At 57.9% G+C, this 22,999-nt stretch overlaps 10 protein-coding genes across 10 annotated transcripts; 4 read left to right on the top strand and 6 right to left on the bottom strand.

Annotated features, from left to right (window-relative positions):
* Window positions 1–332: 332 nt before the first annotated feature.
* On the bottom strand, window positions 333–2,698 carry BO86DRAFT_362291 (Zn(II)2Cys6 transcription factor; the record flags this gene model as incomplete). The annotated part of the gene is made up of 3 exons (XM_025669910.1): window positions 333–1,562; window positions 1,618–2,145; window positions 2,252–2,698. The coding sequence occupies 3 exons, from the start codon at window positions 2,696–2,698 to the stop codon at window positions 333–335; spliced, it is 2,205 nt and encodes a 734-aa protein (XP_025527636.1).
* Window positions 2,699–3,531: 833 nt separating this feature from the next.
* BO86DRAFT_430165 (FAD-dependent oxidoreductase) lies at window positions 3,532–5,149 on the bottom strand (the record flags this gene model as incomplete). Its single annotated transcript, XM_025675683.1, has 2 exons — window positions 3,532–4,853; window positions 4,927–5,149. The coding sequence occupies 2 exons, from the start codon at window positions 5,147–5,149 to the stop codon at window positions 3,532–3,534; spliced, it is 1,545 nt and encodes a 514-aa protein (XP_025527635.1).
* Window positions 5,150–6,294: 1,145 nt separating this feature from the next.
* BO86DRAFT_313185 (cytochrome P450) lies at window positions 6,295–7,946 on the bottom strand (the record flags this gene model as incomplete). Its single annotated transcript, XM_025667994.1, has 3 exons — window positions 6,295–6,518; window positions 6,572–7,692; window positions 7,744–7,946. 3 exons carry the CDS (start codon window positions 7,944–7,946, stop codon window positions 6,295–6,297), a joined length of 1,548 nt encoding a protein of 515 aa, XP_025527634.1.
* A 472-nt stretch (window positions 7,947–8,418) lies between these two features.
* Window positions 8,419–9,219, top strand: BO86DRAFT_313274 (NAD(P)-binding protein; the record flags this gene model as incomplete). Its single annotated transcript, XM_025667999.1, has 1 exon — window positions 8,419–9,219. One exon carries the CDS (start codon window positions 8,419–8,421, stop codon window positions 9,217–9,219), a length of 801 nt encoding a protein of 266 aa, XP_025527633.1.
* Window positions 9,220–9,481: 262 nt separating this feature from the next.
* On the bottom strand, window positions 9,482–10,123 carry tpcK (decarboxylase tpcK; the record flags this gene model as incomplete). Its single annotated transcript, XM_025667987.1, has 3 exons — window positions 9,482–9,644; window positions 9,694–9,890; window positions 9,944–10,123. 3 exons carry the CDS (start codon window positions 10,121–10,123, stop codon window positions 9,482–9,484), a joined length of 540 nt encoding a protein of 179 aa, XP_025527632.1.
* A 293-nt stretch (window positions 10,124–10,416) lies between these two features.
* Window positions 10,417–11,775, top strand: tpcI (questin oxygenase tpcI; the record flags this gene model as incomplete). Its single annotated transcript, XM_025675098.1, has 1 exon — window positions 10,417–11,775. One exon carries the CDS (start codon window positions 10,417–10,419, stop codon window positions 11,773–11,775), a length of 1,359 nt encoding a protein of 452 aa, XP_025527631.1.
* Window positions 11,776–12,199: 424 nt separating this feature from the next.
* On the bottom strand, window positions 12,200–12,838 carry tpcG (oxidoreductase tpcG; the record flags this gene model as incomplete). Its single annotated transcript, XM_025667244.1, has 1 exon — window positions 12,200–12,838. A coding segment is annotated over one exon (639 nt), but the record flags the coding sequence as incomplete, so codon positions are not given.
* Window positions 12,839–13,440: 602 nt separating this feature from the next.
* BO86DRAFT_362290 (Hsp20/alpha crystallin family protein) lies at window positions 13,441–14,652 on the top strand (the record flags this gene model as incomplete). The annotated part of the gene is made up of 1 exon (XM_025669909.1): window positions 13,441–14,652. The coding sequence occupies exon 1, from the start codon at window positions 13,480–13,482 to the stop codon at window positions 14,650–14,652; it is 1,173 nt and encodes a 390-aa protein (XP_025527629.1). The 5' UTR covers window positions 13,441–13,479.
* A 1,005-nt stretch (window positions 14,653–15,657) lies between these two features.
* BO86DRAFT_313087 (Scytalone dehydratase) lies at window positions 15,658–16,296 on the top strand (the record flags this gene model as incomplete). Its single annotated transcript, XM_025667989.1, has 3 exons — window positions 15,658–15,682; window positions 15,742–15,839; window positions 15,904–16,296. The coding sequence occupies 3 exons, from the start codon at window positions 15,658–15,660 to the stop codon at window positions 16,294–16,296; spliced, it is 516 nt and encodes a 171-aa protein (XP_025527628.1).
* Window positions 16,297–17,175: 879 nt separating this feature from the next.
* On the bottom strand, window positions 17,176–22,790 carry tpcC (non-reducing polyketide synthase tpcC; the record flags this gene model as incomplete). Its single annotated transcript, XM_025675682.1, has 4 exons — window positions 22,300–22,790; window positions 18,496–22,249; window positions 17,575–18,447; window positions 17,176–17,529 (listed from the first exon to the last, which is right to left on the bottom strand). The coding sequence occupies exons 1-4, from the start codon at window positions 22,683–22,685 to the stop codon at window positions 17,176–17,178; spliced, it is 5,367 nt and encodes a 1,788-aa protein (XP_025527627.1). The 5' UTR covers window positions 22,686–22,790.
* Between the last annotated feature and the right edge of the window lie 209 nt (window positions 22,791–22,999).

The following is a 22,999-nucleotide window of genomic DNA, read 5'->3' as shown; positions in this document are numbered from 1 at the left end:
GCTTGGCATATCGTTTTCTTGCAATATAGCGGATGTGCCTTGATAAGAGATAGGGTAGAGATGGATAGTACATACGACCACAGGGTGTGGAAAATAGGGCTTCCCGTCCGCTCAGCCGTACTCAAGCCACACGCCGGGAGGTTAGTAGTTGGGTGGGTGACCACCAGCGAATCCCTTCTGTTGTATGTTTCTGTTATTCTCTGAATTGTATCCAAGTTTTCTCGTTTCTGCCCTGCTTCCTCTTTGACTTTTCTTTTTGTCATAAGTCATCTCAACCCATCAGCGGTACCCACCATCGCCATTCATGCCACCAGACCTCTGCCTCGCGCCCCTCACCGGCCTCGAGCATGGAGCGCATTCCAGTCTATGGCTTCCAACAAAAACCGATCCGCATCTACATCCATAGCCCCTAGTCCAGACATATCAGGGTACCCCCACGGGTCCAACCCAGTCGCGTCGAGCCCGCCCGCGCCGTCCGCCGGCCCAGGCGCAGGCGCAGCGAAGTCCATCTGCACCGGCAGTTGGAGACGATCGGCATTCACCCCGGCCGCCGCAGCCGTATCCCGCCCGAAACTGGTCTTCATTTGCAGGACCTGATTCCTGATATGCTCGACCATTCCGGGCGGCACCAGCGGCGGCGTCCCGAGCGGCTCGGCCACCTCCTCCCGCGCCTCCCACGCCTGCAAGACCACCCGCGCGAAGACGACGAAGAACGGCCGATCGTGCTGCTTCGCGTCCATGATCCGCACCGCGTAGTTGTCGCTCATGGCCGCCCACGCGCGCGCGGCGTGGGGCTCGACGGGCCGCTTCCTCAGATCCTGCAGCAGGTGGAGGTACGCCGGGAACGGGAAGTGGAAGTGCACCAGCCACCGGTAGGGCTGCGTGAGCGGCGAGGTCATGAGCGTAGTGTCGCATTCGAGCATACGCAGGGCGTGGGCGATGCCCGTGTTGCGCTGGGCGTCGGTCGGGGGGACGGGGGTATTGGAGGATTGGGCGTAGTAGTGCTGCAGGAGCCGGTTTTTGGCCAGGGATCCTCGCAGGGTCCAGAGGGTCATGAAGTGCAGAGCGTTCTCCGGGTTGCTGAAGGCCAGGTACTTTTCCTGCAGGGTTCGTTCTAGAGCGACTAGTCGGTTGGCTTCGTCGCTGGGGGGACGCGGGGCGATCGCGGTGAGCGAGGGGTTGGTCAAGTTGAGGTGGAAGGCGCTGTGACGCACGAAGTCGGCGAGCTCGCTCCGCACCACGGCAAACAGCATCTCCGTGGGTCGGGTGTTGGTGGCGGGTGGGCTCTTCATCCCCGGCTGCAGCTCGAAGTCGTTCACGTTCAGCGGCACCTTGCAGTCCCAGGTCGGCGCCAGCGAGGCCGTCCTGTAGTCGGACATCTCGCAGATGCGGTTGTCGAAGACGATGAGCGACCACCACAGTCGTCGGCGCATCTCCGCCTCCAGCGCCGAACATTTGCCGTACGTGGACTCGTTGTGGATGCCCATGCGCTGCGCGATTCGGATGGCGATGCTCAGCAGCGAGGACAGCGAGGCGGGGTCGGTTTCAGGGCGGATCGAAACCTGCATCCCTGACTGAGTACAGTACATTCCCACGGCATCCATCTCCTAGACTTACTAGGTAGAGATAGAGGGCGGTCAGAGTCTCGCGGTCGCTGGAGCGTAGAATACCGCCACTGCGTAGCGCCTGCTGGCACGCAAACTGATAGCCGCTCAAGAGTTCTGTTTTGGCGGTTCCGAGCAGTGCATTGCATTGCTCATCCGACAAGGTGGCAAGGGAGACGCAGTAGATGCTGAACATCAGCGCTTGGAAGGTGGGGCTGATATTGGCGATATCACTGGCGGCATCAATGATTCGTGTCTGCAGAGTGGGTGTGTGTGTGACTTTGAGCAGCGGATTCACGTTGTCCAGGTAGACCTGCCACAGCCGGAAGATATGCACTTGGCTTGGATGTGCAGCAGAGAGATTGACTATGCCAACCGGCGAGCCAAACAGAAGGTGGTCGTTGTTTTGGCCCTGAAACATGTGGTGCCACGCCTTCTGGATTACGGCGGGCCGCACATCATCGTTATCGTGCAGGAAACCGGTGTCATTCTCGTCGTCCTCGCCCGCGTTGCCATCGTCGTCTCCAGGATTGACAGGCTGCTGCGGTTGTCAGTGAGGGCTCAGCCCGGTCCACGCAGAGTTCTTTCCTACCTCCTGGGCCATCGCATGCCAGAGGTTCCTATCAGAGAATTAGTTCTCCGCGGACTAGTGAGGCAATGCAGGACCCGAGTTCATACAATGACTTGGTCTTGACTGCGGTCTTCTCTCTCGATGCATGCGCCTTTGTATCACCAGGAGTGTCCTCTGACTCGGCTCCCTCTGGCAGGTCGTCGCGGCCATAATCACTGGGAGTCGGATGGTCAGCGGTCGGGGAGTGGAGGGGATCGAACTTGATGTTGTGTTGTCGGAGGAGGCGTTCATAGAGTCGCAAACGGGCCAACAACTCTCTCTCGGGAAGTCTGCGCCGTCGCTGGCGAATGGCTTGCTCGCATTGCATGTTGCCCCGGACACAATTGGCACAGGGGAATGTGCGGTCGCATTTGATCTTGCGTTGCTGACATAGCACGCACGCCAGCACGCGCTGGGGCTTGACGGTGGTGGTGGTGTTGGTGGTGGTGGCTGTGTGATCAGATGGAGAGATTGTCGTGGCCATGGCAGAATACGAGACTGTGGATCTGATTGCCCGAAACCCGAGTCTGTTGGGTTAAGTGAAGAACAGAAGAATGAAAGGGTAGGTGGTAAACAGGAAGAGGAGATAGTCGGGTTTTATAATGGCCGAGGAACCCCGCCACATCCGAGCCTCGGACTTTCTGGCCCCCGACCACTTGTGGCCGGTGAATTCCGCAATGTCTTCACCACGCCCCTCTGTCTTGGACAGCAGCAAGTCGAAGTGCTCTATAGACGCCCAAAGATGGGAATCTACCAGACTAACTTCTAGGACGAAGGACTAACCCAAGCCGGAGGCCCTTCAGCCCATGCCAGGCTTCCTGAGAATCAATCCCCCATTAGGGTTGTCTGGCTGCCTGTTTCGGCTTTCATCCCTAAATCGCTACTGTACTTCACTAAACTAAACCAGATCATGATTTCATTACTCAGAGCTTAGCATCAATCAGTATATCCCCTATAGTACTAATACCTGTATCTCCAAAATTTATGGGCTATGCCTAAAATCAACAATCAATGACAATACATCGACGATGTTTATCACCTTCTACCTACATGGTTGACAGCAAAAGGCTAATGGGGTTTGATAGTCAGAGAGGCTGCTCCTGCTAGACGTTCCAGAAGCTATTTTGTCTAGGTGTAAAAGTAGCCTGTCCTATACCAACTTCGTGCTGGAAGAGGGAAAACTATTTTAAAACAGTATAACTTAAAACTTCGAACTCGAAACCCCGTTGTAGGTATTACAGTTCGCTTCTTTCAACCTGGAGAGACAAGGGGAGTGATGAAACAAACTTTAGATAAATTGTGTCGGTGCTAGCCTGCTTAATCCCAATCGCCATCCAAAAGGTCCGCGACCTTCTTCCCCGCTAGAATATCCGCATGAATCTCTTCGATTGTCCACATCTTGAACTTGTGACCCGGGGGGAAGTTCGTGTTCTGGAAATCCGTGCCGAGCACGAGATGCGAGTACGCCTGGCCGTACTTCTCGTAGACATACGCCTCCGGATCATGCTGGAACAGCCACTTCGGAAACCGGACCTTGACCTTCTCGGGGTCTTTCGTGAGAACCTCATTCATATCGGCCGCCCCCAGGTTCTCGGAGTTGACAAATGACATCTTCTGGACGCAGCTGACCCGCTGATAGCGCAGGAGATTGTAGATCCGCGCCCCCAGCGGCGCACCCCCCGGCGCACCCCCGGCACACGCGAGCTGCAAGCAACCCGCCAGCGTGACGGCATCTTCGATCGCCAGGGTGCCGCCGCTGATCGACGCCGGCACGGTGGTGTGCGCGGCGTCGCCGACCTGCACCACGCGACCGCCGGGGGACGTCCACTCGCGCCGGAGATTCCGCCACCGGAGCGGCCAGTGGACCGTGGCGCGCGGGGGCGTGTGGCGGACGAGCCCCTCGATGGCCGGATCCCAGTCCGGGATGCGGTGCAGGACGTCCAGCACCTCCTGCGGATCGACGTCCGGGTCCCACGACTCGATGGGCTCGTTGCCGCCGGGCTGCAGGAACTTGTCGCGCGGGGTCAGCCCGTAGGCCACGAAGGCCGGCGAGATGAACAGCCCCAGGTGCATGCCGGGCCCGATCCAGAACTCGTGGTGGGAGGCCCCGCGCGCCACCGCCTCGCCCCAGCGCGCCTGGAAGGCCGGATCCCGCAGGGCCAACTCCGTGGGCAGCGCCGCGCGGTACACCGACATGCCGCTGGAGCGCGCGGGCGCGTGCCCGCCCGCAATCAGCAGGTCGGAGCGCGTCTTGAAGGCGTCCGCGGCGACGACCAAGTGCGCCACCCGCACGCGGCCGTCCGCCGTCACCACGCCCCCGACCCCCGCGGCCTCGTCTTCGAAGTACCGTTCCACCCGCTGCCCGTACTCGACTTTCAGGCCGACGCGCGCAGCCTGGCGGAGTAGCATGCGGTAGAACTTGCGGCGGATTTGGTGAGGGGCCACGTAGGGCAGGCCGTGGCGCTGGGCGAGGTGCTCGGGGCTGTTGTAGCCCAGCGTGGTGGGGCCCAGAATCAGCTCCCCGTTGTGCCGCCGGTAGTACATCACGCTGTCGGATCGATCTTGGTCGAGCTCGCGGCAGATCTCGGGCCAGTGCCGCAGTGTGCAGATGGCGGAGGGGCCGATGACGATGATGTCTCCTGGCGATGACACGAGTCAGTACGTTGACTATGGGCTCCATCGTGTCTTATGGACGGTGGGATGAGAACAGACCGGTATAGACAGGCCCGAGGCTTCGTTCCAAGATTCCCACCACGTTATGCCCTTTCCTCCAGCATTCAAGCGCCGTGATCAGTCCCGCTAGCCCGGCCCCGACGATCAGCACGTTGAGGTGTGTGGTGGGAGATCGTGGCGGAAGCTCGCCTGGAGTGGACGACCACTTTGCAGGGTCGAATTCCTCCTTGTCCCCATGGGTGAGATACTCGTTTGACACCATCCTCGAAGGGTGCAGCGCAGGGTACTTGCGAGCGGATGATGCCGTGGGTGAGGAAATTACAAACCATATATCACCCTTCGTGCATCGTATCAGGGAACCTTGTTGGAGACTCTGATGTTCTTATTCTGGCGTCAGCCTCGTAACCGGCTTTTCAGATTTCAGTTGGTGGCATAGCGTCCGACTCGCTCAAGCCCGGCTCTCGGAACCCGTCGTCGATTCGCGTGGTCGGGACATTTATATCTCGCGGGAAGACACATCATCCCGGGTACGGCACAGGAAGAAAAGTGTGGCTATACTATCCCCCGATGGCTGATTGGCAAAGTCGTCGTGATAGTACACCGAATTGGAGTACCTTCAATCATGGATTCTGGTTATGATTCAGGAGAATGCATTCATCTTCTCCAAATAGCTATTCCTACCCGGTCAGTCAATTCTAACGGACGATTTCAAACTACCCGTTCGCCTGCCCGTTCGCTACAAGTGTGTTGCGGCATAGCCCAAAGTGAACAGAAATGTCTTTTTGCTGGAAATAATATATGATTACCAAGGATTCAAAGTTTGGATTCAAAGATTGAAAACAAAGATTAAATCTAAGAGCACACCTCTTCATCTTCCTTGCACATCTCTCTGAACCACGCGACCAGTCGAGAATTCATCCCTCTTTGAGTATACACTGCCTTGAACCCTTATATGAAGCATAGAAAGTCATACCTCGTCTTGCCTAGATCATGACCTTGTGTAATGCAAGACCAAACAGTCCGTCGCAGCTTACTATGATAAGGATGCGACGGTGTGGGAGGATATCAACCCGCTGGCGTATTTCGCGTCGTGGTCGGCGGGGCCCGGTATTCCCTCAGAGGCCGGTATCTGTGGACGCATTGGGACGTGGGTGAGTTACATGCCCTCAAGGACCGCGTGGCGCGGAAAAGGAGCTTTTTGACGATTGGGCTGGTGGTGTAACTAATTCTGGGGTAGTACGGTACATCTATAACATAGTGGATTTGCCATATTGTTCCAACTGGAACGTTCGGACCAGTAATATATCTGGGCAATGCATGATCATATTCCAGACATTCTCTCGATGCGCGTCGCTAACCTGACAAAGACATATCCGTTATTGCACACTTGCCGCTCACGGCACTTTCTCACATTTCCTTCCGGGCCATATATTTGCAGAACAGGCCCACGGGCAGACTCGGCCCCGGCGCGTTCAGGTCCGTCTTGCGGTCGAAGTGGGTGCTGGGCTGCCCGTTCGCATCACACCCGCTCCACTCATACATCGCGAGAGCATACGCAAGGATGATGTTCAGCTGGACCTTTGCCCACCGCATGCCCAAGCAGGGGTGTCGGCCTTGGCCCCATCCGACGACTGGAGCTCGTCAATATGCGCGGCCCAACAAAAAGCGGGGGGATTCAACTTACAGCCGTAGACCTCCTTCTTAAACTCCTCGCGGCCCTCGCGGAAGCGATCGGGGTCGTACTTGTACGGATCCGGGTATAAGTCGGGGTTGAAGTGGACCTCGGTGGTGTTGTACGCGGCGAAGGTGCCGGCGGGGACGACCTCGTCGGTGCCGGGGATGGCGACGGCGTGGGGCGCCATGTTGAGGCGGATCATCGGGAAGGCGACCCACATGCGGATGGCCTCCTTGAAGCAGAGGTCGATGGAGGGGAAGAAGGTCTCCCAGGCCTCGAGCGGGATGGCGTCGAGCTGGTCGACCAGGGGCGCGTGGGGGTTCGGCGCGTGCGCCTGCGCGACGGCCTTGATCTCGCGGTAGATGCGCGCCTGCCAGTCCGGGTGGTGGGCGAGGATGTTCAGCATCGCGCCGCTGAGGTAGCCGGCGTTGGCGGAGGCGATGAACAGCGTCGAGATGAAGAAGGCCACCATCCACTCCGGCGGGTCGCCGCGGTCGAGCATGTACTGCACCACATCGTCCCGGCGCGGGGCAGCTTGTTGCAGCCGGCGCTGCACGATCGGCGTCACGATGCGGCGGAGACCGTAGCGGCCCCAGTGGCGCTTCAGCTTGGCCAGTGAGGGGAGGTAGGGGAGCGCCACCGTGTGGATGCTGCTGGTGTGCATCAACAGCGACAGCACGCGCTGGGTCTTCGCGACCACCGCCGGGTCGTCGGCGATCTCGTCGCTGCACACCACGCGACAGGCCTGCTGCACCACCAGGCGATAGCACGCCTCTGTCGGGTTCATGACGCCGGAGGCGTCCTGGCGCAGCGCGGCGAAGGCCACGCGTGCGTCCCTCGTCACGCCGGGGAGACGTTTCCCCAACTGCTCGGATTTCTGCACGTCCAGCAGGCGGCGCTGGAAGTAGGTTCGGCCGTTCTGAAAGTTGCCGAGGAAGATCGCGTGCAGCGGAGGCACGACGTCCGGGCCATGGCCGACCAGCGGCGCCCCGTGCACGAAGTCGAAGTTAGGGTTGTCGAGAAACACCTTGCGGGCTGCGGCGCCCGACACGCCCACAACGTGGTACTTGCCGAGCCAGAAGCTGAACTGCCCGGTTTTGCTCTTGGCCACACAGTCTTGCCAGAATGCCCTACATGCGTCATTAGACACTAGTGAGGGCGGGAGAAAGCCAAATGCCTACCACTTTTGCGTGAAGAAGCTCCATGATCCCACGAGGGGCACCGTGTTGGGAGTGAATTGGGGCGATTTCCGGTCGACAGGAGGGGTGTACGAGAGAAAGACAATGTAGGCGAGAAAGGTCGTCACGCTCGCCACCAATCCTGTTATCGCTGCTTTCACCGGCAGTTCGAAACTATTGAACTTATCTGTGTAGGTCGCATCCATGTTGAATTGATTGTTCAGGACACAAGGGAAGGGCACACGGTTGCCCGGTGATTTGAGACAACAACCCTAGTAGCTTATGTACTGTACCCTCAGCTACAAAATTCCAAGAGTGCAACTGGTCCAACTAGGCACCGAGGCTTGCAAGCCAGTCTGATCGTCTTGAAATAATCGGGATCCGGGGGGTTTCTTCCGTGCGAATCGACGATTCCTAGCATGCAAATAACCCTTGTTGCTGCATAGCCCTAAGACCGACCGTACTGCCGGGCTCCGAGATGCTTCGAATCTCCGACGACAATAGCCCGAACCCCCTCCGCGATAAGCCCAACAGGGTTGACAACATGCACGCGCACTACTGCAAGGATTGTCACTTTTAGGTGTCATCAGAATGCTTCAGAGAATAGATAAAACCATGTAATTCTGGCATGCGTGCGACCGGTCACCGTTCCGCGATCCGATCCAGCAACCAAACACCATGCCATCCTATCTCATCACCGGCGCCAGTCGAGGGCTCGGCTACGCCTGGCTCAAGCACCTCTCCTCCAACGCCCAAAACACAGTCATCGGGCTGGTCCGCGATGAAGCCACCACGCACAACCGTCGATCAACAGATCGGCTAGCCAACGTCCATCATGTCTGCGCCGACATCACCGACCCCAGAGCGCTAGCAACCGCAGCCGAGCAGGTCCGCGACATCACCGCCGGGAGCTTGGATGTGCTGATTAACAACGCCGCCATCCTGACCGCCACCAGCGCCTTCAAACCGATCACGGACCTGTCGCCCGAGGCTTTGGAGCGAGACATCATGCATTCATGCCGCACAAATGTTGTAGGCGTGGCGCACACCGTCAACGCATTCCTGCCGTTGATTCGAAGGGGACGAGCCAAGAAAGTGATCACCATCTCGTCCCTGCTGGCGGACTCGAACCTCGTTAGACACTTCGCGCTGGACGTTGCGACGCCGTACGCGATCTCCAAGTCGGCGGCCAACCTCCTCATGGCCAAGTATCATGCATCGCTCGGAGCGACGGAAGGAATCCTGTTCATGGCACTCAGCCCCGGCGCCGTTTCGAAGCCGGGCACGGCACCAACTGAGGTCGAAGCGGAGGGAAGACGGCGCATGATCGCCAAGTTTAAAGCGTACGCGCCGCATTTCTCGGGCCCAATAACGATGGAGGAGAGTGTGCGCCGGCAGCTGGAGGTGATCGAGAGCGCGGCCGTGGAAACCCATGGGGGAGCCTTTGTCAGCCACTTAGGGAATAAACAATGGTTGTGAGGGTATCACCGAATGCTGGTCACTGCATTTCTGACCCGTAGGGACATGTGTCGTCAGCTCAGCGCAGTGGGGCTGGATGGCGGGAGTCATCGTCCCGGACCAGTTAGTGATCCAGCACGCCTTGGAGAGTATCACTGAGTGCAGGCCGGAGAAACGGGTCATCGGATTGATGGTCTTCCATGAGTATATTCGCTACGTAGTCTGTCAATTTGGTGGCTCGCCAGATACAGAGAATCAACATCAAATTGTGGCTAGATTAAAGCTACCTTGACAGGAAGATAAAAGCTCCCAGAAACACAGTCATGATGGCCAGACCAGGTGCAGACACAATCCCCGATGCCCCGGACTGCGCATCACTGGGAAACTCCAAACCCTCGCGCACGGCACCATCATTGATCCATTCCTCGATCCACCCAATTGTCATTCTATGTGGTCAGTTGAAAAACCGCCCTCGCAGCAGTGTGATAGACCTACTGGCTCCGTCGCGTGTCCGCGAAGTTCTCATGATCCCCAAAGAGATGCTCCTTGTAGTACGGATCCTCCTTCATCTTCTTGTAGTGGTCCACGCTCTCAAACACCACCTGGCTGAAACAATCATAGTCGGCGATGTTCGACATCTGGCGATCATAGATTTGGTTCATCAAGAGGCGAGTTTGCGTCGGATTGTGGATCTGCGGCCCCGTCTCAGTTCACGCGTGCACTAGATCTGAAAGCTGATACGCACCACCGTCCACCGTTTGACGCCGTATTTCACCATTAGATCTTTGGTGAGGGGCGCCGAGACCTCGATCATATGCTGCCGGTATGCCTCCTCGCTCAGGCCGGGCTTGCGGTAGCCCAGGATGGTCAGACAGAGATACCGACTGGGAGGGAGAGCCTCTGCTTCTGTCGCGGTCGCGGTCATCGTAGCCATCCGTGGTAGTTTGCGTTGGGTTTGATACTCCCAGTGCAACCAGGAGGGTATTAAATGCCCCGAATATATGGGTGAGGGAGGGGGGGGGGATGGTTCGGGTGGATTGCCAGCGTTCGGGATCCGGGCGTCGCGGTCCGCTTTCCAATATCCCGGTTAGGGTTGCCCGATCCCAAAGCTGGGGTGAGGCATATAGGTATATAGGCACTGACCCCACAGCAAGACGAACAAAAACCACTTTACACCCTGTGAACAACCCACAAAAGGCAAAACAGCAACGGCAAATCATGGGCTCCATCGACACCGTCACGCTGAACTCGCAGATCGGCCTGTCGGACGAGCACGTCGGCATCCTCGGCGACGCGGCCGTGGACAGCGCCTCGATCCAGGAAGCCAACCGGCTCCTGCAAAAGAACCACGAAAAGTGGCACATGTTCTTCCGGGATCGGGCAGGCCACAACCATATCGCACACTCCATCCTGACCTGCCTCGCGCTGGGCGCCGCGCCGGCGGACATCCAGCGCGCCTACGACGACGGGGTGGGCATCCAGCGGCCGATCCCGGCGGTCGACGACGTGACGGTCGAGCGCCTCGCCGACGAGGCGTTCTTCCTCGAGACGCTGGGCACCATCACGCAGTACACCTCGTTCCTGGTGTTCTTCCAGCGGCAGATGGACGCGCACGGCTGGCAGGCGGTGGTCAACCAGTACGTGTTCTCGCGCAGCCCGATCGCCGAGAAGATGCTGGCGCGGCTGTACGAGGGGGCCTACCACCCGGTCATCCACCTGGGCTTGGGGATCGAGTTCCAGCAGCCCAGTATCATCGCCGAGGCGCTGGCCCAGGCAGCCGCCCACGACGACAGCCACATCGGCCAGCTGTTCGAGGCGTGCGAGGCGCAGGCCGCCATCGCGTACCCGCCGCAGCACCCGAAGCCGCTGCTCCAGCTGCTGCACGAGGCCCGCGCCACCGAGACGATCCGGTCCGCCCCGCGCTGGGAGGACTTCGGCAACAAGATGCGCGACGGCGTCGTCGGCCGCGCCAAGCTCGAGATGGCCTTCCTCGGCGCGCAGTTCACGATCCAGCCCGACGAGCGCGAGCTGCGGCGCCGCACCGCCGAGATGATCAGCGTGTGCGCGTACATGGCCGGCGCCAGCCAGCGACCCGGCCGCAAGCGCAAGGTCGACTTCTTCTACATGCACACGCTCACCAGCTCCCTCTTCTTCAGCGTGCTCATCCGCCAGCACTGGATCCGCCTCGCGGACCGCGTGCGCCTCGTCGAGTGGAAGGCCCGCCTGGACCTGGCCTGGTACGTGGTCAGCGGGTCCGCCGAGCTGTACGAGGACGCCGTCACGGACTACCACGACGACTTCAGTGCGAACATGGGCTGGACGGAGTTGTATGCGGCCGTCAACAAGGAGCACGACGATGGCCACGTGGCGAAGATGATCCGCGCGCTGAAGAACGGACAGGAGGCCTCGCGCCCGTTCGAGGCGGAGCACCCCGCTGCGTTCCCGGTCAAGGGTGATATGTGGCTGAAGATTGCGCGCATGGCGCTGGACACGACGAAGGACTGGCCGACCGACCTCAAGTTTGTGAATTTTACGGGCTTTGATATGGGGTGGAAGGTCCGGCCTGATCTTGCTTAATTCTTTCGGACTCCATCCTTTCACAGTGTGACGCTATTAAACCTTTTAGATGACCTTTTGCAGACGAATGCACGCACATTGTGTACTTTAATTCATGCTCGACGGCCAAATCTGTAGATTTTAGGGGCTTCGAAATGGGGTGGAAGATGCGGCCCGATCTTTCTTACGTCTTTCGGAATTCTATACCGTAGCAGGGTGACTCTATTGCACCTTGTGCAGACCAACTCATGCGCATCGTGGATTTCGGTAATGCTCGATTATCAAGCTTAAGTCACTAGCTAGGCCCGGTGGACGGCAGATACGCATGCAAGAAAGGAAAGAAATGCCTCGCGAGACCAGTGGCAATACACATCAGGGTGCCCGCGGGGAACTTGGCCGACCCATGCTTGTTCACCACGCTGAGATTCTTCATCTCGTATCTCCCGTCCTTGTCATCCGCGGCCTCAATCATCCCCGCGGCCAGATCCAGGTACGACACGAACGACTCGTCGTGATCGAGACACAGCTCATGGCCACGTTGCGCATCCACGGCGAGCCCACCGGGCTTGATGAAGATCGTCGACACCAGATCCGCCTGCGTCCTCAGGTACGCCTCCGTCTTGCGCAGGTCCTCGTAGACATGCGACGCGGCGGTGCGAAGGATGGGGCGAAACCACCACGGCATGTGGCGGCTCAGATGGTCGTCGATCGTGCCGGAGGAGAGCAGGACGATCTTGGGGAGCGGTGCGCGCAGCTGGCCGTGGACCTTCAGCTTCTCGATCGCGGCGATGATGCTCTTCGCCGTGTCCAGGCCGACGTGACAGCCGGGCACGTTGTCGTTGGTCGTCACCACGTGGAAGATGGCGCGGGCGTCCCGGATGCATTCGGCCAGGAGATCGATGTCGTAGATGCTCCCTTCGTAGACCGTGACGCGCTTGTGGTCGGCGACCGCTGGGACCTTTTGCGACAGCTTCGCCTTGTTGCGGCAGTAGGCGTTGATTCTCGCATTGTCGGTGCGCAGCAGATTGTCGATGAGGGCAGTGCCGCAGTTGCCCGTGGCGCCGAGGATCGCGTAGGTCGACATGGTATGACAATCAGATTAGCGGTTAATGTTTCTTCGCCTGTTATTGTCGACTCTGGCCGACCAGTCCATGATCTTATCGATCGGGGTTCTTGGCCTGCCACTGGGGAATCGACTCGGGGTTCGGACATGGGCCCTGAGTATGACGATTGTCGGGAGATAGTAGTCCACGGGAGATGGGAATCAGCATATCGGGGTGTAGCGTATCCGATATGATATTTGTCATAAACCATCGTTGAGTACTTATTTGAGCAACTCCCATCTAAGGGGGCGATGAAGGAGCAGAAGATGCGATGGGCTGCGGTCGGGGGGTAGAATGTCCGGCCGGGGTGTTGTGGCCCAACCCTAACGAAGGCAGGCAGGCAATTGACAGCTCGGGGGTTACGATGTCCGACATTGTCTGCCATCAATGAATTTGACGGCGCCACAGATCCACAGCAACCAATTCGTGGCAAACTCAATCGCTGTAGAGAATCAATTGGGAAATCCGGTTGCCTGGATTGGAACTATATAAGGGAGACAGCGAGCATGGTTTCATGTCCCCATCAACCTACCAATCTACTAGCTACAACAAACTGTAGTGCAGCATCATCCTCGCATTCTATCTTACCCCACACGGTCTCTTTCTTTGACTTAAAATAAACATGGCCATCCGAGCCCTCAACCAGAACTTCCCTCCCTGGGGCTTTGCCGCCAACGCAGAAGGACCGGGCCCAACTCACCCATTCTCATCTCCTTATCCCAACCCATGGAACTTCCCACCGGGCCCGACCCAAGTCGGTCAATACAGCCACCCCTACCCATCACCCTGGGCAGCACAGGACCGTGACGGGGACGAAACCAACGAGGCCAGTGGTCCACGCAGGCCATACCCCTACCCCGGGCCGGCCAAGGGACATCCCCCATACACCTTTCCCGGCGCACCTGAGGGCCGAAAGCCATACCCGTTCCCCGGCCCTCTCGCATGGCACCAGCCACACGCCTACCCACGCCCGGCGGAAAGTCGAAAACCCTACCCTTCGCCCTGGGGGGACGACGGTGAGAAGCCGAAGCCTAAGCCCAAGCCCAAGCCGTTCCCGCGCAAGCCGTACCCCTACCCGGGACCCGCCGAGGGCCACAAGCCGTACCCGTATTCGGGCCCCATTCCCTGGCGACAGCCCTACCCGTCCCCATGGGGGGACGACGACGAGAACGACGAGGACGATGACGATGACAACGACTGCAAGCCCGCGTTCCCGCGCCAGCCGTACCAGTTTCCAGGTGTGCAACCACACCGTGCAGGCGGATTTCCTTATCAGCAGACGCCAGACACGTTCCCCGGGTTTCCGCAGGGTGGACCCGGTCAGCGAGGATGGGGAGCGAACGGGCACAGTGCACGGGGCGGCTTCGACGCACCCCACCACCCCTGGACCTTCCCCTACCCCAACCAGCCACTCTACACGTTCCCCGGGGTCAAATCAGATAACTACCAGCCAGACGTGGACGTGTTTGACACCCCCGAGGCATTCGTGATCCACGTGCCTCTGCCGGGCGCGAAGAAGGAAGATATCGAGGTCAGCTGGGATCCCAAGGCTGTGCAGCTTTGTATCTCGGGGACGATCGATCGGCCGGGTGCGGAGGAGCTACTGAAGACGATTGCGCTGGATGAGCGGCGGGTGGGCGCGTTTGAGCGCCAGGTGCGGCTGGGGAGCCTGGGCGGTGCGCCGAAGGTGGAGGGCGAGGCCATCTCGGCGAAGTTGGAGGATGGGGTGCTCGTGGTAGAGTTGCCAAAGACGGAACCGGATGATGTTGAGGTGAAGAAAGTGATGATTGAGTGAGGGGGGTTTATGTAGAGGAAGGGGAGAAGAGGCTGGGATGGATGAATCGGAATACTGCCTTAGATAGTTGAACTAGATAGTCAATGTACTTTATTTGTGCTCCCGTCTCGCTCATTGTGACTCGTAAATATTGCTGGTATCGGGACTCAGATCGCTTCCAATTACTTCAAGTTCTAGCTAAGCTACGTAGCGAAGTACACTGATGCGGCACGCTTCTCCGCCAGATGAGGAGCGGCAATCCATAGAACAAGTCGTGGCTCCACTCAACCAGGGCTAGATGTACGCACTAGACGCGTCTTACCAGTGATTGTCAAGAGCATCATGAGGGTCTTTCTGGAACTCGAGTTTCCATTTTCTTATCAGCCAAGAGGGCAGCGCGTAGCAAGACTAGAGAGGCTGGCGTGGACTGAATTGACACTGATCGTGCAGTGGCAACTGGCAAAGAAAGCTCCCCTGCCACCCTCTCTCTACATGCAAGCAAAGGGCCGATGTCTTGTAGATGACAGATATCCTGGAAATAGAAATGCGGATCCAATGGTAAACTCACATGGCTCAGCTAGAATATATTACTAATCATACTGACCCATTTACATACGAACTCATTGGGGCAGACCGGCGGTAGATGCGAAAGTATCTCTCGATCTAAAATGCTATGCCCTCACGACCACCACGATCGACCAGACTGTCACTGTAATTCCCCTAATTCCCCTAATTCCTCCCAGCAAGCCGGGTGAATCGCTCTGCGGCCAGAAACATGAAACCCGGTTCAGCCGACCTCGGGCCATTGCACCACGCGAGAATGGATTGGTTGGTGTCGCGAACCCAGAATGCCCCGAAACCCGAATCCGAATCACCCGAGCTCGGTTTCCGATGCATTCATCGCCAATCATGGATAACTATACAAGTTTGCATAGCGGCGATGAGGTATTGGATAGTGTACCCGATCTGGAAATTCACAGTTGCACGAACCAACACCAAGACCAACAATCAACGATGACGATCACGATGTCCAAGACCCCTACGTTTGAAGGTACAACCCCCACCTCCCCACTCCTCCCCTTTCAGCCACAGCATACCAACAGCTCCCAGAGATCACAAGCTGCCAGCGCGTCCTCTTCGAATGGGCCGACAGCTACGACACGAAAGACTGGGAACGTCTGCGTAAGAGCGTGGCTCCCACCCTCCGAGTAGGCCACCCCCTCCCCTTCCCAACCACCCTTTCCCCCCGTTGACTCCCCCACCCCGGCAAAGATCGACTACCGCTCCTTCCTCGACAAGATCTGGGAAGCGATGCCGCGCGACGAGTTCATCGGCATGGCCTCCGACCCGCGCTTCCTGGGCAACCCGCGGCTCAGGACGCAGCACCTGGTCGGGCTGAGCACGTGGGCGAAGACGGCCGACGACGCGATCGTGGGCCACCACCAGCTGCGCGTCGCGCATCAGCGGTACACGGACGAGAGCCGCACCGAGGTGGCGGTCAAGGGCCATGCGCACGGCACCGCGACCATGTGGTATGCCCGCGTCGACGGGGAGTGGCGGTTTGCGGGCGTGTGTCCGCAGATCCACTGGACGGAGTTTGATTACGATCAGGTGTTTGCCGAGGGGAAGGCGCATTTCGGGGAGGGCGGGGAGGGTGGGCATTGAGGGGATCCTGGGTTTGTAGGGCTAGAGGAATAGAGCCATTATTGAGTGCGCGAACGCCATTCGATGCCAGCAAGTACGGAAACTAAGATGGCAGTGGTGAGTGGTCATGTGGAATCAATGGGATCGGGGCTTGTGTATGGCAGCGAGGATCCCAATTGTTATTGCTGATACTTGTCGTGATGCATTACTTCTTGGATGTAGTTCTTTCTACAGGGCTCTCTCTGGATCGGCAGGCAACTTTTCTACTATCTCTTCTCTACCCAGAACTTATACATATCATACAGGAGGGTTAAATTGGTGAAGTTGAGGAGGATAAAGTATAAAAATATAAATCTAATGGTAAAGAAGAAGATTGGGATCATACCCTGATTTATACTCGGCCTCGGCATATACAAGGAGCTTGTATCCTTTCTGTCTTCTATATACATATCCTTCTTCCTTTAAGAAATAAAAGGGTCCCAGACAATCCGGTGGCGATATATAGAATGTTTTGTCCGTCAAAAATAGAATTGATTATATTGCTATAGTGATAACACTTATATACAAGAAAGAGTACAGTAATGAATGTAGAAACACCGCAGAGAATAGGGTTCTTCGTTGGGATAGGAACCAAACCAACTGGGCATATAGAGCTCTGCTATAGAGCTGTCCAACTCAGCCACACAACTACTATCCCTTCATCTTTCAAAGAAATGCATTCACATAGACGAAGTTGAACGTGAAACTATACTGGGGGCTACGTAAGATGCCCACTGAACTTACAAGATGATATTAAATGCTGCGCACGACACTCTGTATACGTATTGCAGATGATGAACAAATTGGCGCAAAAAGAGCTGTCACACTATTACCACCCAGATTCAAAAGCCAGTGCCAGATCTAACTATAATACTCCTCCAACCACGATCGCAAAGCCCCGATCGTAGGATACTCCAGGAACAGACTCCCGGCCACCACAATCCCCAGTTCCTCGCGGAATTTCTCGGCGATCACGAGACTCATCAGGCTGTCCACGCCCAGGCTGGCGAACGCGGCATCATCGGTGAGATCGGACTGCTCGAGACCGGCCTCGTTAGCAATTAAGACCAGAGCCTTGCCGGATGTGCTGTCGGCGTCAACAGCAGGGGTCGCAGGGGTTGCAGGGACCGCAGCGGGAGCGGCCGCAGGTGCTGGTGGAGAGGCAGGGGTCGATGCTGACGGGATGACCGGAGGAGCAACCTCGACCGCCGCAGGCTTGGGCGGCGAAACAGTAGGAGCAGACGCGGGGGCAGACACGACAGAGCCCGCGCTACCAGCAGCAGCATAGGACTTCGCGATTGACGAGTCCGGCGCGGCGAAGAACCGGTTCATGAGGATGCGGGGATAGCGACGGAACTGGATCCCTCCCACCATGCCCACAATCACATCATCCTGGAAGACATACACATCCCCCAGGTACACGGACGGATCGTCGTCGGTCGGGATCATCTTGACATACGACCGGTACTTCTGGCCCGCGACCAGCGGCCGCGCGAAGCGCATACTGTCCCATCCGGGGGTCACGCAGAATGTGTTGGCGGTGTCGCTCGCGTCGGAGACGTTCATGATGAACCCGGCCAGATGCGCCACGCTGTCGATGAAGTACGGAGGCACCGTGTAGCGCCCTCCGCCGGAGACGTGCTTGAGGGTGACGTCGGCAAAGGCCTCGAACTCGTGCATCACGACCGCTTGCATGCCCCGGTACTTGTCGGCGTACTCCACAAGGTTGTTGCCGAAGAGGTTGTACGCCATCTTGTGCGAGAAGCGGTTGGCGATTCCCTCCGCGGCGAGACGCTCGAGAGTCTCGATGCGGCCGTGCACGAGGTGGGCGAGCGGGCTCCAGGATGCGAGCCAGCCATCAGCATCGCCGTACACCACGCGGCAGGTTGCAAACGGTTCCGAGACGATACCGTCGTTGGCGACGTTCTCCCAGACGAAGTCGGCGGCCCCGGCGTTGATATCCGCTGTTGTCGCGGTGACGCGGAAGTACTGCGGTACTTTGGTGTTGCTTTGGGCGACAAGGCCCTTGGTTACCTTCAGGTCGGTGATGTTGACATGCACGGTCTTGGCCGCGGGGATGAGCTTCTTGTAGAGGTATTCACCGAGGGTGTATACGATGTCGCCATGGATGGACTATGCAGTCAGTAAGAGCCCGAGGTAGAAGGGTTGATACACACTTACGGACGTAACGACGCCACAGTTATTCATCTTGTGTCCGTGCGCAGCGGCAAGAAGATCCGGATGCATCAGATCTGACTGCATGACTACCTTGCCGGACGATCCGGAGAAATGCTCCTCGATGATCTGCTGCACAGTGGTGGTACTGAGACTAGACACCGGGGTAGCCACGGCCTGTCGATTGAGGCCCTTCTCGGCATCGTAGAACGTATTGCCCTTGGTGAGCGCCCAGTCGCCGCGGTACTGGATCCAGTAATTCTTCTCGTTCCAGCTGTAGGTGGGCAGATTCAGAAGACGAAGCGATGCCTCAAAAGGCCGGTGGAACTCATCCCAACGCAGCTGCAGCCCGGCGGTGTGAAGCTGTCCCAAACTCGCTGCAAGAGTCGTCCAATTGTCCTCCCCGCGACGGAAAGAGCCCACTGTTACAGGAGCAGGGTCGAAGCTGGCTTTGATGAAAGCCACACAGACCGGGTGCGGCCCGACCTCCACCCAGACAGTGTCCTTGTCGACGATCGATGTCTCCTCCGCATTCTGCATGGCTGACAAGAAATCGACTGTTCCGCGCGTCGCCCGGCGCAGGTACTCGGCATTGAGGGACTTTTCATCAAAGACGACTTTACCCAGCAAAGGGGAGACAATGGGCAGCGTTGGTGGTCGGAAGATGGCGCTCTTTCTAGCGGTCTCCTCGAACACCTCCAAGATGGGGTCGGTCTGGGCGGAGTGGAAAGCAAATGGCACATCAAGGAAGATGACCCTATAGCCTTTCTCCTTGAGAGGGCCAGAAACGGCTTCCATCTGCTCGGTGGTTCCCGAAAGAACAGTCTCCTTGGGGCCGTTGACGCATGCGAGATCATACGGAAGGTCCTTGACGGCATCCTCGATCTCGCGTCGCGACGCCTTGACGGCCATCATCTTGTGCGTTCCGGCAGTACACAAGGACTCCAGCATCTGAGCACGCGACCCGACCAGGAAAATGGCGTCACTTGCGGAAAGGACACCGGCGATGACGAATGCCGCGTACTCGCCGAGACTATGGCCGACGACGACTTCGGGTCTGATACCCAGTGTCTCCCAGTATCTGGCCAAGGCAATCTCGACGCTGGTGTGAGCCACTTGGGTGATGACGGGCGACCAGGCGTGGTCCTTGGGAGCACTACCATTGATGGCTGAGAGGAAGGATGGAAAGCCGTGCTGTTGACCCAGACGGTCAAGGCTTTCGAGTTGAGATCGGAAGAATGGGCAGTGGTGGTACAGCTGCAGGTTCATCGACTTGTCGGCGGCGCCTTGGCCGGTGAAGACAAACGCGACCGGCGGTGCTCCGGTTGCGGGAATGGGCTTCATGGAATCGACACCTTCTAGTTTGGAAATAAGCTGTTGCTTCAGGCTGCTCACGTCTCGAGCGGTCGCAGCCACACGGTGGTTGTGGTGATACCGCCTGGCTGTCAGCGAGTACGCCAGGTCAGCCATAGACACATCTTCATTCTTGTCCAGGTAGGCAATCAGCTGCTGGAGGTTGCCCTTGAGGGATATTTTACTCTTGGCAGAGACTGTGAAGACATGACTAGGGCGAAGATCGGATTCAAGTCTCTCTCGCACTGGACCCTCCTCCAGCACCAGCGTCGTGTTGCCACCAGCTGCACTGAAGTTGTTCACCACCGCAATGCGCTTTTTCTCGGGTGTCCTAGCCCATGCTGTGGTCTCGAAGGGAATATGCAAGTTGCGCCGGTCCATGTCTTTAGGAAAGCCCGGGTTGATGTCGGTTTTGATGCCGACATGAGGCGGGATTGCACCTTTTTGCAGCATAAGCAGGACCTTGATAAGCGCCGTCACACCAGCAGCAGCCTCTCCGTGGCCAACGTTAGCCTTCACAGCACCGATGTGAAGGGGCTGCTTGGAGGTTCGTCTCCTGCCCTTGACAGGGGCAAACACGCTAGTGATGGACTCCATCTCTTCGGCATCGCCTGCTTGAGTTCCCGTGCCGTGGAACTCCACGTAGCTGACATCAAGCGGGTCGATGCCGGCCCGCGCCATGACCTGCCGATACAGATCTGACTGGTGGCCGGCATGAGGATGTGTGATAGAGACAGCATTGGCGGAGTGGTTGGTAGCCGCAGCTGGAATCACGCCGAGGATGTTGTCGTTGTCCGCCAAAGCATCGTCCAGACGCTTCATCACGATGGAGCCGACACCGTCCGCGCGACAGTACCCATCGGCCGTGCAGTCCCAAGTTTTGCACGCGTTGGGCGTCTTGGTAAGGAAGTGGCCGTTACAGAGACCCGCGAACGCATCCGAGTTGGTGAGCACGTTGAGACCTCCTGCGACGACCGTGTCGACGTCGCCCGCCCACAGAGCAGTGCAGGCCGCCTGGATGGTGGCCAGACTCGACGAGCAGGCCGTGTCGCAGTTGAAACTCGGACCCGCGAATTTGAAAAAGTAGTTGATGCGCCCAGGACCAAAGGCACGACATCCACCGGGGATGAAGTACGTGCTGATCTCTTGGCCCGTGTTGACCTCCCGGTAGTCGTCACTGGCCTGGCCGTACCAGGTGCCGATCCGGTTCAAATTCGTCGCCGGCGTGCGGTTCGCCACATACCCGGCTCGCTCCAGGGCTTCATATGCCGTGACGATGGCCAGGCGCTGCATGGGGTCGGTTTGTTCCGCTTCACGGGGCGACATGTTGAAGAACGGTGCGTCGAAAAGGCCCGGCTCGTCGATGAAACACCCGTACGCGGTGTGGCTGGTGTTCATCCTCTTCCCAGTGGGATCGTGATGCGAGTCAACATCAAAGCGATCGGCCGGGATTTTGCGGTGTACATCCAATCCAGCTTCAAGGAGATCCCAGAACTTCTCTGTATCCGTGGCACCACCTGGCATGCGACAAGACATGCCAACAATCGCAATCTTCGACTGCATGGAGCTTCCAGGTAGGTATTCCCCGTGCTCAACATCGGACCCAACCCACGTCAAGAGATCGTCGGTATCAACAGCGAGATCGGTCATGTCAGACGTCAACGCACTGGAAAGCTGCTGGGCTGGAAGGGAGTGACGGAAGACCTTGATGTTGACGGCGTGAACGTCGGTCTTCGCGACTCGCTCTGCAACACCTCGGATAACATTGTCCCACACGATTTGCTTGGTCATTACCTCAAAGATCACCTGCTCGAACAGCTGCTGCGCACTGGACGCGCCAAATGGCTGGCCTGAGCTGGTGGACATGACGGGAATGACGGGCCTGTATCGCGCTGGTAGCGAAGGGGACCGGACGACTGCCTGTGCGTCTTCACGCGTATAGATATGCGCTGCGTGGCATAACCCACCATAGACCGGAAGGTGGGCAAATTTGCGATCACGGAACGAGGCATAGTTTCGGAAGAGGGCCTGGAGTCGAGAGGGGGGTCCGCTTACAGTGACCGAGCTTTCGCTGATAGCACTGACAAAGATCTTACTAGCTGATGGGGTCCGCTCCTTGGCTTGGATGTTATCCAGCTCTGTCTGAGCTTCGTTGACGGTCATCCCATGGACGACGTATGCCCATGACTCGGAAGAATCCGCATCAACAGCCTCCAGGTTATGCGAGACGTCGCCCACGAACACGCCAAGACGAAATGCCATGCGCAGTACTTCCACACCAGCCGTGACTGTATCGTCCAGGGATGTGGAGACTGCAACGGCTGTTGAGACCAGTATACCTACTCCCAAGCCAGTCAGTAGACTGTTGGGCCCGGTTGCGTGGTCCTCCGGATATAGCTCGCAGTGCCTACTTAATCAGTCCAGCACAGGAAGAACCGACAGAAATGAGAGGCCTACCCGATGTACATCCCCAGCTGCAGCACGCAAAGCAACACTCCATCGATGGACTGAGCAAGTGGTCCCTTGCGTAGCCTTGTCTCACCAGCCAACGTGGTCACGGACTCGAAAGCAGGAACAAGGTGGGCTAGTTCCGCGCGTAGCTGGCTGACCTCATTTCGCAGCGCCTTCGTGGCCTCGTTCAAGAACCGAGCCAAGATGGGATGGCTGCCGTGCTTACTGTGGTTGTGTAACCGGCGCAGAAGGGTCGAAAGATCGTCTGTGGGAAACTCGTTGCTGAAGTAGAGGGTCTTAAGTCTGGTGGGTAGGTCCTGGGCCTCTGCTGGCGGAGTATAGGTTACCATGTCGAATGAGGCTGTTGAGGCTAACGACGAGGTCGGCGACATGCCCTTGGTACCCTCTACAAACGACGGCAAAGTTGTACCTAGGGAGGGCTATAGGATGGGTATCAGGCGAACGGAAGAGTGGAGAGTGTCTAACGCACACTGAAATGCAAAGAGGAGTGAATCAAGCTGATTGCTTATTGAGCCACCTTGTCACGGATGAGCAAGATAAATAGCCAAGTCGCACCCTGTATCCTGAAGTTCTCGCCACCACATAGAATAGCAGCAGAGACAAATAGCCCGACTCCCGAGTCGGGATCCGGAGAACGGGCTAAGCAGACGCAGCACCCCCGACGGGCTATACAAATGAATCTTGC

Source organism: Aspergillus japonicus (genome assembly GCF_003184785.1).
Source record: "Aspergillus japonicus CBS 114.51 unplaced genomic scaffold BO86scaffold_24, whole genome shotgun sequence".
In the NCBI taxonomy this organism is placed as follows: domain Eukaryota; kingdom Fungi; phylum Ascomycota; class Eurotiomycetes; order Eurotiales; family Aspergillaceae; genus Aspergillus; species Aspergillus japonicus.
Note: the sequence above shows the minus strand (reverse complement) of the source record. Positions and strands in the feature narration are given on the sequence as shown.